Raw genomic sequence first — 14,984 nt, 5'->3', positions numbered from 1 at the left:
TTTCTTAGGGGAGTGATTATCACTATTAATATACACAACCAGATACTAAAACTGATAAGTTTTTCTTGGCAATACAAGATTTATCATTTTCAGCCTTCAGGTATTCTAAGAGAGACACGATGGAACTTTCCATTCCACGAAAAGGTGTTGGATTCAGGATTTTTTCTCAAAGGGATAGGGTTCAAGGTATAAAGAAGAAGTTCAGGTGGTAATATAAGTACGCGGTGAGTGTATAGTAGCTCTTCGGCATTGCTCTTTCTACATTGGTTCATTGAGTAAAGACTAAACTTATTAAAGATATCGACAAAGATACATTGATAAGAATTTTAATGGATAGACTATATTACATAAGTTAATTCTTAAAACAAGTGAAAATTATATAATGAAGAAAGGAGCGAAATGGGGAAGAAAGATATTTACCTTATCATGCTAAATTTAACTTACTTTATCATACCGTATTAAGCATTTATTTCTACTTTTATCATGCTCCATCAAACATTTTAAAAATTTCTTCTACTTTTTAACTTTTATTTTTTAATGTTTAACTTTATTTTCCACTTTTAAATTTTTTATATTAGTATCCATTCAGTCACATATAACTATGAAAATCGTCAAGATTCTCTAAGTGTATAAAAACAGAGTTACTAACATTATATTGCATATTCAAAAAACAAATAAATATCATCGTCAATTTTTTTCGATTCATATTAGTTCAATTTAACTAGGTTAATCATAATTTTTTTAAAAGACAATTACGAATAAATTAAATAAGCTTATTTTTCATTTCTCTAAAATAGAATCACAAATATAAAAAAAATTCATGAATTCTATTAAATTAATAATTCTAAAAGGATGTTGCACGTTAGTTTGGTAAGTGTCATGTGCGATTATTTTATGTATTAATTTTCATTGAAACTAATTTATATTTTTTTAATGTAACAAATTACAATATCTGAGCATGATTAGTTTTAAATATAATTGGATACTAAAAAAAAAAAAAAATTCTATTTTCTTTCCTCAATATCTATAAACACAATAGTTTAATAGTTTTCTTGTGAATTTCTTTCATGCACAAATTTGCCTTTGAAACAAATTTAGAAATATTTTTAATGTTAAAAAAACCAAAATTTGAGCTTAATTGATTTTTAATAAAATTGAAATCAATATAAAATTTCTTCTAAATATGGTTTCTTCCAAAATTGGAAAAAATATAATGTGCTTTTATAAGCGCCGTAACAATAATAACTATACACATATCTTCATTAAATATTCAATAAATATTTTAATTTTACTTATCATTAAATTAATTTGTATTATATTACTTAAATATTTTTAAAATTAATATTTCAATTTTTTGGCCAATATTTCAATTTTTCATTTGTTTCAATATATTTTTAACATTTATTTATGAATAAAATATACAATTTTTTTAGACTTTCTTTACGAAAAAACATTGTTAATACTCTATGGTCATCTCAGATGGATAATACATATCTAGATCTAAATTAATTAAATTATTTTCCTAATAAAAAATAGTTTGACTCAAAAAGATTTGTTTAACATAAGACTAGAGTTATACTTATCTTGATCTAAATTAATTAAATTTTTTTCCAAATAAGAAAAGTCTGACTCAAAAAAAAGTTATTCTTAAGACTAGAGTCATACTTACCTAGATCTAAATTAATTAATATTTTTTCCTAATAAGAAAAATTTGACTCAAAAAGATTTGTTCATCTAGGCTCATTTATTTTTATACCAAAATAGTACCCTTGACAACTAAGTATCCTCAAATTCAAAAACTTATTTTCCATCCTATAAATAGAAGGTAATTCTTAGCAAAGAAATACACAACAGTAAGAAAAATAAATTCATTTCATCCCACATATTCTAATAAACACATCTCTCCTCCTTTTCCTCATTTTCACCATGGGTAGAAAGAAAGTGAAGTTAGCTTTCATTGAAAATAACACTGAGAGGAAAGTCTCATATAGAAAACGAATAAAGGGTTTCTTAACCAAGGCTCGTGAACTCAACATCCTTTGCGATGTTGAAATGGCTACCTTAGTCAATAGCCCTTACCAAAACGAACCGGAGATATTTCCAAATCATGAAGCTTCCACCGACCTCTTTACAAAGTTTAGCAATCTTCCGGAGGAGGATAAATCAAAGAACATGAAAACACAAGAAAATGTAATCATGAAAAGGATCAAGAAAATTGAGAAGGAACTTGAGAAGGTGAGGCAGGAAAACAAGAAAATGGAGTATACAAACCATATGTATGGATTGTTGAATGGTGAAGAGATGCCCAATAGTAAGCATCCAGAATATCTCAACGATCTATGTTATGTGATCAATAAGAACCTCAAACTGATAGATGACTCGATCGAAGCAAAAACTCATGAAGAAGGTTCAACATCGAATGCTCCCCAACCTTTTGTTGGACCCATGGATTCTGGTGGGACCAACTTCGACATATCATGGGCTCCACTTTTGGCCCATGTTGATGATCCAGTACTATCTGAGATTCCACTTTTGGTTCCATCTACTGTGCCTGGAAGGACCAACTTCGAGAGGCCAAGGGCTCCTCTTGAATTGGTTCCTGATGTAACTCCAACATCGATGGTTCCTCTGACTGCTCCATTGATGGGTCCTTCAAGCGCTTCTGCTCAAGTGCCTGAATTCATGTTTCCTTTGAAGACTCCATCTGATCTTTCATTGGTTTCTTCTTCATCATCTTCACAAAGATATCCTGAAATTGCCTATACAATGGCTTATCCAATGTCTTCACCAATGCTTGTTCCTCCAGTATCCCTACAACTAGACCATTCGATGAATATCCTCTCAATGAGTGCATCAGGGCCAGTGGAGAATAATGTTAATGACTCATTTGTCATTCCAAAGAGTCCCTCATTTTCTGAGTTGCTGAGCTTCACTGATGATGAGATACGAACTTTAATTGACGATACATCTTTCAACACTCATGTTCAAGATTCAAATCCCCACCACAACAATTGAGAAGGATCTAGGAATGTCGCAACTTTTGTTTCATATAAATTTTTAAGTATGACAGTATTACTTTTTTTTTTTGTGTAGTGTTACTTAAAAGTATGAGAAAATTATAATAAACACAAAATATATAATACTTGCCTTAATTTTATGTGTTTTACATTAAGACATTAGATAAGTTCTGAATTGCTTCTCAACTATGACTATGACTCTAATATTTAAACAAAATGATGATGAAATTTAATTCAAATATTGCTAGGGAGGTTGAAATTTCTTTGCTTAAGATTTTTTTATGATAAGTGTTGCTTCTTTGTTCGTTATATTCAAATGCTATAAAAAAGTTATTCTCCCTTATTTTTTCTTGAAAAATATAAAATATGTGAAAAAAAAACATGAAAAAAAATAATAAAAAGTTATCCCCGCATATATAACATTTCTTAGATCAAGATTATTATTTTCTTATGAAAAAAAGGAAATAGGATTAAGGAGTGATAATTCATTTCTTTATATATGATAAAGGATAAAAGATTCAACGAGATTTTTTAATTGTTATTTTTTGTATGTTAAGCTTACTAACTTGCAAAAGATATTATTCTAGCTATGACATAAACTTACTTATTATCGTTCATCAAATAATAAAAAAAATATAAATTTGTTTAAATTGTGTTCTACAGACACAATCCATCGGGAGTTGACACCTGGACACCGAAAAGATTTTCCCATGGTTCTTCGTTTGGAACTGCCCTTTTCCTTTCCAAAGTTTAATTCCTCCTTGTTTTTTCCTTTAACTTGTGCCAAACTCCACTTTTCTTGTTGTTAGGTGGAGTGATTCATTCAACCTCGATATCGATAAACAAGACACCCTTCTGTGACGAATGAGTCTTCAAATCATCATCTTCATACCACGACTCCGATCATGATTTTCAGTTTACTATATCAAAGTGACAATGGAAGAAAACTACTTCACAAAATGTGCTTTGACAGCGAGCGAGATTTTTGAAATTCAATCAGAACAACATTGGGTGGGTAAGATATAGAGTCTGAGTCGCGTGGAACACAAAATGTGCTATACTGCAAGAATATATTATTTTAACCTCGGGTACTTGAGGGGAATAATTTTCTTGAGGGGACAACATTCATTCAGTGGACTGAATTTTCTTCTTTAAGGAAAATATTTTGAATATTGTTTTAATTTGTTTCTAAGTTTATTTTCTCTACTGGTTTTCATTTTGTAGTTTTGGAAATGCATTTCAACTTTATTTTTTTATATCAGTTCTTCAAAAATTTTGTTCTAAGTATCTTAGGAATACAGGACGAACAACAATCTTAAGTAAATTAATATATTATTGGTATTTTTTATATTCTACTAACTGAAGCAAACAAATCATTGAAGTAGAAGATTAATATACTACTTCTTCAGAAGTCGGTGCCTTGTTTAGCAAGATCGAATTGAGAATATACTAGAAAAATTGGTGGTATTCTGGTTAAAGATTACACCAGGTAACCTTCTATAATTTATATAAGAAGGAAAATAGTTTGTAAAAGTTAATTCTTTTGATATTTATCACGTGTATCTTTGGAAAAAGACCTGCAAACCATATGTTTTAGAATGAATTTTGCTCGGAAAATAGTGATGTCTTTAAAAATCTTTAGCTTGTAGAATGAGAGATGCGCATTTTTGTAGTTTGCAGAATGAGAGATGCACGTTTTTTTTTTTTATATAATAGTATGTCAAAATGTTATAATTGGAAGACTATTTGAAAAGGAAAACATTTCTATGTGATAATATAAGAATATATTTTATTCTGTTTGCGGTAATTTTTTTTTATAGTCTTGTATTCATTGTGAATTGATTGTGTCTTCTTTTTGTAGAGTAAAATTTTTTGTAGCTTTCTACTATGGATAAATAAGACCATGCAATTGATTTGAAGAATATGAAAACTTCATCTAATAAGTCAGTGTCATACTTTTTGTTTTCTATAAACTTCACTGTTTTTTTTTCTATTAACTTCACTGTTAAATAGAAAAATTTATATAAAATTTTTTTTCTTTATTATTAGTATTCTAAATACTAAGTGGTGTGTCTAATTGTGATAGAAAAAAGACCAATGGCTTAACTTGTGAGTTTTTTCGTGTCTGTAATAGGTGCCTCTACAAAATGAATTATCACACAATGTAAAGATTGTCAAAAAAAACTGAAGCACTATAATTGTTTCGTAGAATAATATTTTCAAATGAGGTTTTATGTTGTCATTGAGTAGTATGGAACAACCAAATTATATTTATACTTGTTCAAAATGATTGAATTCTATTATGAAAAGGTGTCTTCAAAATGTTGTGATTTTTCATGAAAAGATATGTCTATTAAATATAACTATTTGTATAGTAATGAATATTGGTGAATAACCATTTGTCATGTTTTGTAAAAGAAGCATTTGGACTATATTGTCTTTATTGGATCCAATGAAACTTTGTTCATGGGTAGTTCTATAACAATCAATTAAAAGTTATGGAAAGGTCCTTCCAAAAAGAACGTTTGACAATGTGATGACTCTAAACAATGTTTTTATTATACGAAATTGTAAGAAATAGGAACAAATATTTGTAAGGAAAACTACCTCGCGGAGAGCTTTTCAAACTCAATACTTTTATTTGTTCTTACTTGCTTGAGTCAAACTGTTTGTGACATAAGCACTTGGAATATGTCAATTATAATACCTTATAAGGAAAACTGATAAACTTAGAAGTTTTGTTTTACTTTGAGTGCAATAGATAAAAATGTCATGTTTGTGTGAAATATAAGTATGTTGAACATTCTTATAAATGTGTCAAAAGAAATTCTAATTTCTTAGAGTTGATTTACACTGACATATGTGATATGAAGTAAACACCATCTTGTGGTCGGCTAAAGCATCTCATAACTTTTATTGACAATTACATTTGATACGGTTATGTCTTGCTGAATGATAAGGTGAAGCAACAAAAACAACTAGGCAATATAAAATTGAAGTTGAAATCAGTTGCGAAACAGATAAGAAGTGTTAGGGATGAAGTTATAAATCTCATTTTGCAGACATATATTTGGAAAGCGAATTTATCCATCAAACTACTGTCTTATTCACGTAAATCTAGTGGAATTGCGGAATGAAAAAAAATGAACTTTGAAGGAAATAATGGTTCTTATAAGTTTAGGTTTGCCACAAAACTTGTGTGGATGAACTAATCCTTAAATTTTTTATATTAGTATTCATTCAGTCACATATAACTATGAAAATCGTCAAGATTCTCTAAGTGTATAAAAACAGAGTTACTAACATTATATTGCATATTCAAAAAACAAATAAATAGCATCGTCAATTTTTTTCGATTCATATTAGTTCAATTTAACTAGGTTAATCATAATTTTTTTAAAAGACAATTACGAATAAATTGAATAAGCTTATTTTTCATTTCTCTAAAATAGAATCACAAATATAAAAAAAAAATTCATGAATTCTATTAAATTAATAATTCTAAAAGGATGTTGCACGTTAGTTTGGTAAGTGTCATGTGCGATTATTTTATGTATTAATTTTCATTGAAACTAATTTATATTTTTTTAATGTAACAAATTACAATATCTGAGCATGATTAGTTTTAAATATAATTGGATACTAAAAAAAAATAAGTAATATTCTATTTTCTTTCCTCAATATCTATAAACACAATAGTTTAGTAGTTGTCTTGTGAATTTCTTTTATGCACAAATTTGCCTTTGAAACAAATTTAGAAATACTTTTAATGTTAAAAAAACTAAAATTTGAGCTTAATTTGATTTTTAATAAAATTGAAATCAATATAAAATTTCTTCTAAATATGGTTTCTTCAAAAATTGGAAAAAATATAATGTGCTTTTATAAGCGCCGTAACAATAATAATCATACACATATCTTCATTAAATATTCAATAAATATTTTAATTTTACTAATCATTAAATTAATTTGTATTATATTACTTAAATATTTTTAAAATTAATATTTCAATTTTTTGGCCAATATTTCAATTTTTCATTTGTTTCAATATATTTTTAACATTTATTTATGAATAAAATATACAATTTTTTTAGACTTTCTTTACGAAAAAACATTGTTAATACTCTATGGTCATCTCAGATGGATAATACATATCTAGATCTAAATTAATTAAATTATTTTCCTAATAAAAAATAGTTTGACTCAAAAAGATTTGTTTAACATAAGACTAGAGTTATACTTATCTAGATTTAAATTAATTAAATTTTTTCCCTAATAAGAAAAGTCTGACTCAAAAAAAGTTATTCTTAAGACTAGAGTCATACCTACCTAGATCTAAATTAATTAATTTATTTTCCTAATAAAGAAAAATTTGACTCGAAAAGATTTGTTCATCTAGGCTCATTTATTTTTATTCCGAAAATAGTACCCTTGACAACTAAGTATCCTCTAATTCAAAAACTTATTTTCCACCCTATATATAGAAGGTAATTCTTAGCAAAGAAATACACAACAGTAAGAAAAATAAATTCATTTCATCCCATATATTCTAATAAACACATCTCTCCTCCTTTTCCTCATTTTCACCATGGGTAGAAAGAAAGTGAAGTTAGCTTTCATTGAAAATAACACTGAGAGAAAAGTCTCATATAGAAAACGAATAAAGGGTTTCTTAACCAAGGTTCGTGAACTCAACATCCTTTGCGATGTTGAAATGGCTACCTTAGTCAATAGCCCTTACCAAAACGAACCGGAGATATTTCCAAATCATGAAGCTTCCACCGACCTCTTTACAAAGTTTAGCAATCTTCCGGAGGAGGATAAATCAAAGAACATGAAAACACAAGAAAATGTAATCATGAAAAGGATCAAGAAAATTGAGAAGGAACTTGAGAAGGTGAGGCAGGAAAACAAGAAAATGGAGTATACAAACCATATGTATGGATTGTTGAATGGTGAAGAGATGCCCAATAGTAAGCACCCAGGATATCTCAACGATCTATGTTATGTGATCAATAAGCACCTCAAACTGATAGATGACTCGATCGAAGCAAAAACTCATGAAGAAGGTTCAACATCGAACGCTCCCCAACCTTTTGTTGGACCCATGGATTCTGGTGGGACCAACTTCGACATATCATGGGCTCCACTTTTGGCCCATGTTGATGATCCAGTACTATCTGAGATTCCACTTTTGGTTCCATCTACTGTGCTTGGAAGGACCAACTTCGAGAGACCAAGGGCTCCCTTTAATTTGGTTCCTGATGTAATTCCAACATCAATGGTTCCTCTGACTGCTCCATTGATGGGTCCTTCAAGCGCTTCTGCTCAAGTGCCTGAATTCATGTTTCCTTTGAAGACTCCTCTTCCATCTGATCTTTCGTTGGTTCCTTCTTCATCATCTTCACAAAGATATCCTGAAATTGCCTATACAATGTCTTCACCAATGCTTGTTCCTCCAGTAGCACCACAACTAGACCATTCGATGAATATCCTCTCAATGAGTGCATCAGGGCCAGTGGAGAATAATGTTAATGACTCATTTGGCATTCCAAAGAGTCCTTCATTTTCTGAGTTGCTGAGCTTCACTGATGATGAAATACAAACTTTAATTGACGATACATCTTTCAACACTCATGTTCAAGATTCAAATCCCCACCACAACAATTGGATCTAGGAATGTTGCAACTTTTGTTTCATATAAATTTCTAAGAATGATAGTAGTACTTTTTTTTGTGTAGTGTCACTTAAAAGTATGAGAACATTATAATAAACCAAAATATATAATACTTGTCTTAATTTTATGTGTTTTACTATTAAGACATTAGATAAGTTCTGAATTGCTTCTCTACTATGACTATGACTCTAATATTTAATTGATCAGAACTTATTTGAATCTAGTTGTATGGTTTCCAAATTTATAATTATGATAAAAAATAAAAACAAAATGATGATGAAATTTAATTCAAATATTGCTAGGGAGGTTGAAATTTCTTTGCTTAAGATTTCTTTATGATAAGTGTTGCTTCTTTGTTCATTATATTGAAATGCTATAAAAAAAGTTAGTTCTCCCTTATTTTTTCTTGAAAAATATAAAATATGTGGAAAAAAAAACATGAAAACAAAACAAAAAGTTATCCCCGTGGAAATAAGGAAATAGCATTAAGGAGTGATAATTCATTTCTTTATATATAATAAAGGATAAAAGATTCAACAGATTTTTTAATTGTGATTTTTGTATGTTAAGCTTACTAACTTGCAAAAGATATTATTCTATGACATAAACTTACTTATTATCGTTCATCAAATAATAAAAAATATATAACTTTGTTTAAATTGTGTTCTATAGACACAAGCCATTGGGAGTTGACACCTGGACACCGAGAAGATTGTCCCACGGTCCTTCGTTTGGAACTGCCCTTTTCCTTTCCAAAGTTGAATTCCTCCTTGTTTTTTCCTTTAACTTGTGCCAAACTCCACTTTTCTTGTTGCTAGGTGGAGTGATTCATTCAATCTCGGTATCGACAAATAAGACACTCTTCTGTGATGAATGAGTCTTCAAATCATCATCTTCATACCACGACTCTGATCATGGTTTTCTGTTTACTTTATCGAAGTGACAATGGAAGGAAACTACTTCACAAAATGTGCTTTGATAGCGAGCGAGATTTATGAAATTCAATCAGAACAACATTGGGTGGGTAAGATATAGAATTCTTATCTGAGTCGCGTGGAACACAAAATGTGCTATACTGCAAGAATATATTATTTTAACCTCGGGTACTTGAGGGGAATAATTTTCTTGAGGGGACAACGTTCATTCAGGGGACTGAATTTTCTTCTTTAAGGAAAATATTTTGAATATTGTTTTAATTTGTTTCTAAGTTTATTTTCTCTACTGGTTTTCATTTCGTAGTTTTGGCAATGTATTTAAACTTTATTTTTCTTATCAGTTCTTTAAAATTTTTGTTCTAAGTATCTTAGGAATACAGGACGAACAACAATCTTAAGAAAATTAAGATATTATTGGTATTTTTTATATTCTACTAACTGAAGCAAACAGATCATTGAAGTAGAAGACTAATATACTACTTTGTCAGAAGTCGGTGCCTTGTTTAGCAAGATCGAATTGAGAATATACTAGAAAAATTGGTGGTATTTTGGTTAAAGACAACACCAGGTAACCTTCTATAAATTATATAAGGAGGAAAATAGTTTGTAAAAGTTAATTCTTTTGATATTTATCACGTGTATCTTTGGAAAAAGACCTGCAAACCATATGTTTTGGAATGAATTTTGCTCGGAAAATTGTGATGTCTTTAAAAATCTTTAGTTTGTAGAATAAGAGATCCACATTTTTGTAGTTTGCAGAATGAGAGATGCACGTTTTTTTTTATATAATAGTATGTCAAAATGTTATAATTGGAAGACTATTTGAAAAGGAAAACATTTCTATGTGATAATATAAGAATATATTTTATTCTGTTTGCGGTAATTTTTTTTATAGTCCTTTATTCATTGTGAATTGATTGTATCTGGTTTTTGTAGAGTAAATTTTTTTGTAGCTTTCTGCTCTTGATAAATAAGACCATGCAATTGGTTTGAAGAATATGAAAACTTCATCTAATAAGTCACTATCGTACCTTTTGTTTTCTATAAATTTCACTGTTAAATAGAAAAATCTATATAAATGTTTTTTCTTTATTATTAGTATTCTAAATACTAAGTGGTGTGTCTAATTGTGATAGAAGAAAGACCAATGGCTTAACGTGTGTGTTTTTTCGTGTCTATAATAAGTTCCTCTATGAAATGAATTTTCACACAATGTAAAGATTGTCAAAAAAACTGAAGCAATATAATTCTTTCGTAGAATAATATTTTCAAACGAGGTTTCATGCTGCCATTGATAGTCTGGAAAAATATGTGGAAAAGTTATTTTGATTTTTTGCTTATGACATAGTAAAATTAGATTAAGTGTCGAACTTAAACTTGGAGTACAAGATATGAAATTTGATGATATTTTTGTATAATGTTAATTAGATCCAAAAAATTCTTGGAGTATATTTGATACTGTGATCGTTGAGTTTCTATTTTACTAGTATATTGTATGACAAGTATGGAACAACCAAATTATATTTATACTTGTTAAAAATGATTGAATCTTTCATGAAAAAGTGTCTTCAAAATGTTGTGATTTTTCATGAAAAGACATGTCTATTAAATATAAATATTTGTATAGACATGAATATTGATGAATAACCATTTGTCATGTGTTGTAAAAGAAGCATTTGGACTATATTGTCTTTATTGGACCCAATGCAACTTTGTTCATGGATAGTTCTACAACAATCAATTAAAAGTTATGGAAAGGTCCTTCCAAAAAGGACGTTTGACAATGTGATTACTCTAAACAATGTTTATATTATACGAAATTGTAAGAAATAGGAACAAATATTTGTGAGGAAAAACTACCTCACGGAAAGCTTTTCAAACTCAATGCTTTTATTTGTTCTTACTTGCTTGAGTCAAACTGTTTGTGACATGAGCACTTGGAATATGTCAATTAGGGAAAACTGATAAACTTAGAAATTTTATTTTACTTTGAGTGCAATAGATAAAAATGTCAAGTTTGTGTGGAATATAAGTATGTTGAGCATTCTTATAAATGTGTCAAAAGGAATTCTAATTCCTTAGAGTTGATTTACACTGACATATGTGATATGAAGTAAACACCATCTCGTGGTGGGAAAAAACATCTCATAACTTTTATTGACAATTGCATTTCATACGGTTATGTCTTGCTTAAAGGTAAGGGTGAAGCAACAGAAACAACTAGGCAATATAAAATTGAAGTTGAAATCAGTTGCGAAAAAGATAAGAACTGATAGGGATGAGGTTATAAATCTAATTTTGCATACATATATTTGGAAAACAGATTTATCCATCAAACTACTGTCTTATTCACGTAAATCTAATGGAATTGCAGAATAAAAAAAATGAACTTTGAAGGAAATAATGATTGCATCACTTATAAGTTTAGGTTTGCCACAAAACTTGTGTGGATGAACTAATCCTTATTGCAAAAGGAAACAACAAAAAATTTTGTCTTTTAAAAAAGAAAGCAATTTTGTTTATTCATGACACAATCTATTCAATATGAGAAATGGAAAGGAAGGAAATCCAACTTGAAATATTTCAAAGTGCGGGGGTGTCTAGCCAAAGTCCAAGTTTATATTCCTAAAATGATTAAAATAAGACCTAAGAATTGTGGAATGTAAAATTAGGCTTGAGTAGTCTAATGAAAAGTCCAAAGGACCTTGTAAAGAACAAAACGAGAAACGAGAATGTACTTAATAAAGATATTCAGACGTGTAGTAAATGTCAAATGACATCTACTATCTTCAGAGCTGATTTTTGTAACATTTCATGTCTTATTTGGACTCATCCTTTTGGAACGATGGTATCAATAATAAGATTGATTCAATCTTGAGCAATCATATTGAGAAGTATTATATATATCATGAAATGTACGTGATCAAATATAACATATGCTATTAATAAACTGAGTCGGTTCACAAATTATTCCAATTGAACTCATTGGATGAGCATGAAAAAAGTTTTGGGGTATTTAAAAAATACTAAAAACTATGTCTTGCATTACAACAATATCAACCATCATTGAAAGGATATAGTAATGCAAATTGGATCACCGAGATCAAGTAAAGTAAAATTCACGAGTGGATATGTATTTATTCTTGGTGGATGAACATTCTTTTGAAAATCTTCCAAAAATAAATGTATCACTAGCTCTACAATAATCTCTAAGCTAGGTTCTCTAGATAATGTCGGTGAATAAGTTGAAAGACTCCAAAATTTCTTGATATATATTCTTTTTTGGCCAAACTTTTGGCATCAGTATGCATACACTATGATAGTAAAGATGCAATAGGTAGGGGATGGATAATAATGTATAACAGATTGTCTTGTCATATCATATAAGACATATATATTATACCGTCAGGATACTACTCTATAAAGAAACCTATTACCAATTGGTGATCTAATTATGAATTTGATCACATATCTAGATAGCTAAGACGTTAAGAAATCCTTACGAATTTAGGAGATTGAATTAGGAGAGTAAAACTCTCAAAACTAATCTTAGCATGAACGAGCATTTTTTAGTGTCATGGGTTGAAGGTGTGTTGTCAAATGGGGGTTTAAAATTATTAAAGTTGCTCAGTGGTTCAGCGCAAGCCACTAATACGAGATTTTCCTGCTAGGGCAGGGCCACTGTAGCGGGGTGAGGACCGCTGTGGCGGAATAAATACAACTTAAGTAAAAAATAAATCGAAAAAATATTTTATTCTGCACTTTTCACTTTGAGAGCTAGGATATGACCCCAGGTGTTTTCTTGATAGCTTTCCACTATTCTTAAGGCTAAATGTAAGGTTTTAACTCCCTGAATTCGACTTTTGATCCATAAAATGTAAACTAGTGGGTAATTATAAATGATGAAGAGTTTTGATGTGGAAATTATGGTAAAAAAATCTCTAATTTGGGTATATTAATCGCGGGTTTGATCAGGGTTGATAGAGTTGATTGTAATCTGGGTGATTAGACATCGTTTATTGATTCTCGTGTTATATTGGTTGTTTTGTAGACCAAGAACAAGCGGAAATGATCCGAAAAGGTAAGAATCAAGTTTTTAGGAGATTCAAGCTTTGTTTGAAGTAGTTGATGGTCTGATTTCATGTTGTGTGATATATGTTTGTTATTACTTTATTATGATATATGTATTTGTGCGGATATTGCATTTGATGGTCACACTAATCGTAAATGAGGATAGATGGATAATTGAATGTCATGAATTATGATTTGATTGTATGATTAGGAGAATGTACTTTGCGATTGTGATTGTGGCTTGTTGAATGGGTCGGGTGTTGCATTTCGACACACTAACTGGAATCGATTGTCACAGACCGACATAAACAATATAACATTTATCATGATACGACATGCTAACTTGGAACGTGCACCACGTACCGATACACTAATAGTTGGGGTTTACCTTCCATGAGAGGAGCAATAACTTGCCATAATATTATATCTTGAGAATTATAAAATGTACGTCGTTCATAAGTGATGTTGATATTGTATATGTTCGGTATATGCATGTTATTATTATATTGTAATGACTTATGTATGTTGCTCTTAGTGGGTAGCCTCGTGATCCTACCAGTACATTATGGTTGTGTATTGATACTACACTTGTTCTTTCTTTGTTAAGTAAAAGGCATATTCAAGCAACTATTGATGAACCTTGCTTAGAAGATTAGTGATCAATCGAATTAAAAAATGAGCCAATTCTTTCGAGCTGTCATGAGTTTTATTTTCATATATGTCCACATTTCGGGCTTAGACTAGTACTTAGGATTTCTTATGTTTAATTGGGTTGTACTCATTTTCCTAGACTTGTTGAACTTTAGGTGTTTTGGTACATTTAATTTTAAGTTCTAGGTGTTATTCCGCATTTGTTTTGGTTGTTAGACTTTTGTTTGGAGTTTATGAGAACTCTTTATTTCTTCCTTAGTATTTAAATTTGCTTTCGTATCTTTAAATGTCTTAGTTTTTTGTTAAGTTGCTAGTTTGGGTTGTAGTAGTGGTGCTCTTACTGGAGGGTTAGTGTGGGCGTCAATCAAGATCCGTTTGGGTCGTGATAGGAATCATCACAATTGACTATGTAAACTCAAAGGATAATGTGTCAAATCCACTTACAAAAAAGTCTAACTAGAGAGAAAGTTGAAAGTTCATCTAAGGGAACGGGTTAACGGCTTTGGACAAGTCATCATGGCGGTAACTTTACCTAGAAAATTGGATATCCTAAGAGCTAGATTCAAGGAGAAAAAAAAGTTGTGACTGTCGGTTCGACATTGTCAACCAACTCAATTAGTTCTCATAATGAAG

At 29.9% G+C, this 14,984-nt stretch overlaps 2 protein-coding genes across 2 annotated transcripts; both read left to right on the top strand.

The window, feature by feature from the left end:
• The first annotated feature begins 1,923 nt into the window (after positions 1–1,923).
• Positions 1,924–3,028, top strand: LOC107024890. Its single transcript, XM_015225823.2, has one exon. The coding sequence runs from the start codon at positions 1,927–1,929 to the stop codon at positions 3,013–3,015; it is 1,089 nt and encodes a 362-aa protein (XP_015081309.1). The 5' UTR covers positions 1,924–1,926; the 3' UTR covers positions 3,016–3,028.
• Positions 3,029–7,551: 4,523 nt separating this feature from the next.
• LOC114075653 lies at positions 7,552–8,768 on the top strand. Its single transcript, XM_027914105.1, has one exon. The coding sequence runs from the start codon at positions 7,606–7,608 to the stop codon at positions 8,692–8,694; it is 1,089 nt and encodes a 362-aa protein (XP_027769906.1). The 5' UTR covers positions 7,552–7,605; the 3' UTR covers positions 8,695–8,768.
• The last annotated feature ends 6,216 nt before the right edge of the window (positions 8,769–14,984 follow it).

This window comes from Solanum pennellii, chromosome 1, assembly GCF_001406875.1.
Source record: "Solanum pennellii chromosome 1, SPENNV200".
Lineage (NCBI taxonomy): Eukaryota > Viridiplantae > Streptophyta > Magnoliopsida > Solanales > Solanaceae > Solanum > Solanum pennellii.
This window is presented reverse-complemented; position numbering and strand designations above follow the sequence as displayed.